The sequence below is a fragment of the Mus pahari genome, chromosome 9, assembly GCF_900095145.1.
Source record: "Mus pahari chromosome 9, PAHARI_EIJ_v1.1, whole genome shotgun sequence".
NCBI classification, from domain to species: Eukaryota; Metazoa; Chordata; class Mammalia; order Rodentia; family Muridae; genus Mus; species Mus pahari.
The window spans coordinates 5,403,245-5,407,121 of NC_034598.1; the positions used below are offsets into that span (position 1 = coordinate 5,403,245).

General features: G+C 45.0%; 1 protein-coding gene across 1 annotated transcript in view; it reads right to left on the reverse strand.

Annotated features, from left to right (window-relative positions):
* Ccn6 (cellular communication network factor 6) overlaps nucleotides 1-3,044 on the reverse strand; it is a 13,336-nt gene extending 10,292 nt beyond the window's left edge. Inside the window, exon 1 of the mRNA XM_021205071.1 lies at nucleotides 2,843-3,044. Coding sequence (XP_021060730.1) covers nucleotides 2,843-2,890 — 48 coding nt within the window. The 5' untranslated portion in view covers nucleotides 2,891-3,044. The remainder of the gene's footprint in view (nucleotides 1-2,842) is intronic.
* Between the last annotated feature and the right edge of the window lie 833 nt (nucleotides 3,045-3,877).

Consider the following 3,877-nt stretch of genomic DNA (forward strand, 5'->3'; position numbering starts at 1 on the left):
TGCAGAGCATGCACCTGTACCCCAGCAATGCAGAGCATGTACCTATACCCCAGCAATGCAGAGCATGCACCTGTACCCCAGCAATGCAGAGCATGCACCTGTACCCCAGCAATGCAGAGCATGTACTCCGGCACCCCAGATGGAAGGTGGAAACAGGAGAGGCCCAGCAGCTCATGGGCCACCTGTTCCATGTAAGCCAGGACAGGAGAAACTGTCTCAACCCCAGTGAAAGGTGAGAACCAACACCTGAGTGGCATACACAGAGATTTTTTAATGAAGGAATAAAAAATTCCAGATAAAAATAATTTTTTTTTTTGCTAGTAGACTCATCTCACAAAAATTACCAAGGAAATTGTAATAGACTGTAATGTAAAAGTACACAAACTAGGTCTCACAAGAAAGAGAAATTATGTTGATAATATAAGAAAGTTTAAATATTTTTCTTTTCAAATATTTTGTTTTAAAATCAACATCTTGAGACCACAGAATGAAGCAAGAGAATGTTCTAAAACAGAGCTGAGCTTTGGGCCACCTCCGTGATCTTAACTAATTTCCTATTATTTGTTCTTTGAGTATCAGTGTTCTGTGAAATGAGCTTGATATGCTCTTGGTACAGTTGTTTGTACAGTTAAGGTGATTAAGATATGGACTAAATGTCTGGCATAGTGTTTGATATCTAGCAGCTATTCACCATATCAGTGATGTCATCAAACCCTTGGTTATGTTTGTAAGTGTGCCCCAGGAAAGCTTGGTCTAGGGGTAAAAACACAAGAACCAGTCCCCCAGGCTTGCAGGCAACCAGTCTAAATGAAACCACAAGGCCCAGTTTCAGTGAGAAACCCTGACTCAAAAAATAAGGTGGAGAGTTAGAGGCAGGTATTCAATGCTGTACACTGACCGCCACACAGACACAGACATGCGAACATGCATGTGTGCTCACACATGCCATATGTACATAGACCCCTGATCATCACTATTCATAAGTGGACTCTGGGGGAGCCGCTGTCAGGAGTATTCTGACCTGACCAACGGAGTCACCCATTTGTGGATTCTCGGTTGAATGGACAACTGGAAGACTGCACCTTACTGAAGTGTATCACTGGGGCTGTATCAGGACATCTTGTCTCCTGCCTCTGCTAGCTCACAGGTGATTCCACTAGGCTGCTCCCATCACCTGCCACCATCACCTGCTCCCATCACCTGCTCCCATCACCTGCCACCATCACCTGCCACCAGGTGCACCAGGTGCAGGCTGTGTATAAAAGGACTGCCTGCCAACCAGCTCTCTCTGTTCTCCACATTCTCTCTCTCCCTCTTTATCCTTGGAGCCCCTTTCTTCCCCTCTCTGCTGCCCCCCATCATGGTGCACTTGATGCCTCTTCTCCTTCCCCAGGCCCCCACTCTTCTCCCTTCCCCCAATAAACTCGCTTTATACCAGATCTGTTGCATGTGTAATTTCTCAGGGGCACACCTTGCCTCTTTATATTTCATAACAGCCTCTTTCTCTGGTTTTTCTCTGTGAGATGAGTTGCCTCCTCTATCACACACTTCTGCTGCCATGTTGTGTCTCATCGGAGGCTGAAATGTCCAGTCAACAACCATGAACTGAAACCGAGAGCCAAGAGAAACCTTCCCTTCCTGTAATTATTTTTCGGGTATTTTATCACCATGACCCAAACAAACAAAACAAAAACCAAACAAACAAAACAAAAAAAAAAAAAAAAAAAAAAAAAAAAAAAAAAAACACATAATTAAGGTAAAGTTAATCACAAAATGATATTTTGTGGTCTAAGTACAATATCTTTTTGTGTTTGCACTTGTTTTCTATTCTGTACATTTCTCTGTGTGCTAGAATATTTGCTGTTTAAGAACAAACCCTAGCCCTCAGTTGACAGTAACCACCTGCCTCTCCTGCCAGCATAGAACAGGAGAGAGCTGGGCACAGAGCTATTGAAGAAATGTCCTCCAGCTGTGACAGCAGTTAGAACCCATCGCTAAGATCCTCCTTAGAAGCCTTCTGAAACCTCACAGCCCCGACAGTATAACAACTTCCCTTACTGTATAGACTACCTCTGCTGCCCGGGCCAGGGTCAGCTCCAACTCCTTGCCCTTCCATGTTTTCTGTGTCACCGGAAGAGGTCAGAGCCAGCAATGACCTTCATGGAAATAAATCAGCAAGTCACTCTGCTTTAATCTTCTCATTCAAAAGCACTAAGGCAACGAATTGCTCATTTTAAATTAAACTTCATATGCTCTGCCCTCCGAATTATTTAGAGCTTCCACAGACAGATTCACTCACAAAAAATGAAAGACCCAAGGCTTGAGAAAAGATAAAGTAATAGTAAAAATTTAAAACTAAATGTTCCTTCCTAAGCGTTCCTTTCAAACAAGGACAGGCTTAGCTGGAAAAAAAAAAAAATCATTGCCAAACCCGTTTTTTTGCCAGGAGATCTTTGCATGCTGCAAGCTGTGGAAAGGTGAGCCCGCCCGCCCCGCGTGCCCGCCCGCCTGCGCCTGTAACCTCTCATGAAGGGATCATGTTTACAGCTGTGGTCGTCAGTGCTACCCATCTGAGAGCTGGGGTGGACTCTGTAAATAGATGTAAGGGAACACTAGTGGACTGTTCACACATCGCAAGAAGGCTTCAGTGTGTACACCTCAAAGGGGGAAGTGTCCAGCATCGAGACAAAACTCCCAAGCTAAAACTGAACTTTCTGGGAAGGAAAATGGCTTCCCATTTCTCTTTAAATAATTACCCGTCTATTTCCCCATCTCTGCCTTGCCGCTTTACTTTGGGCCTGAAGATGTACAGCTGGAGTCTGAATGTGAAACAAGGACTTACCTGTGTCAGCCCAGTAATGAGCAGAGTGCAAAAGAGGAGCCTACGCATGATGCCAGACAGTGGGAGGATGGAGAGATGGAGAAGCACCAGCAACAAAGCTCCCCTGTCTCCTGCCCTGGAACCACGTCTCCACCTCCTGGGCTTCAGACTCCCGGGCTGCACTTTCCGTCTGAGGATCTGTTCCAGTGACCTGCGTATTTCATTGGACTTCTAGAAGCTCCTTGGGTCTGCACAGTGTGCGTCAGGAGAGGCCAACGCCTTCCTACAGGGACTCTGCAAGAGCAAGTGGAGGCTTTTCTCTGAGGGAGGACCGGCATCCTGTTCTTGAGATCCAAGCCCATCTTCCAGGAGTTGGGGGTGGCATTGGACATCTTTCCCACCTTGCCCTTGGTCTCTGTGATTTCTCTGCTGGGTGTTGGTCCGGTCTCTCCCCCATTTCATGTCACTTGAGTTTCATGTCCTACCAACAGCAGATTCTAGAGGCCTTTCCCATGTCTCCTATACTCCCACACATCTCACCCCTGGGGCAATGGTAAGGGGTTAACCTAGTGGGTGTAAGTAGATTCCCTACAGTACATTTGCTTAAACTAGGCCCCTATCTGCAGTTGCAGTTTTGTGGGAGACAACAGAAAATTAACCCTAGATTTTCCCAATTAGAAATAGTGAGATTTTTTTTAACATATGAAACACTACAATGCCCATTAATACATATAATTTTGTTTTTGTGTATCAATTAAAACAATCTTTAAAAACTCTAAAAAGTGCCGGGCGTGGTGGTGCATGCCTTTAATCCCAGCACTCGGGAGGCAGAGGCAGGCAGATTTCTGAGATCCAGGCCAGCATGGTCTACAAAGTAAGTTCCAGGACAGCCAGGGCTACACAGAGAAATCCTGTCTCAAAAATAAATAAATAAATAAATAAATAAATAAATAAAAACAAACAAACAAAAAAACCCTCTAAAAAGTAAGTTACTATGAATTTGAACCATTTCTCCAGAAACACACCACATGCGCACACGTGGCCACCAGCCTGTCC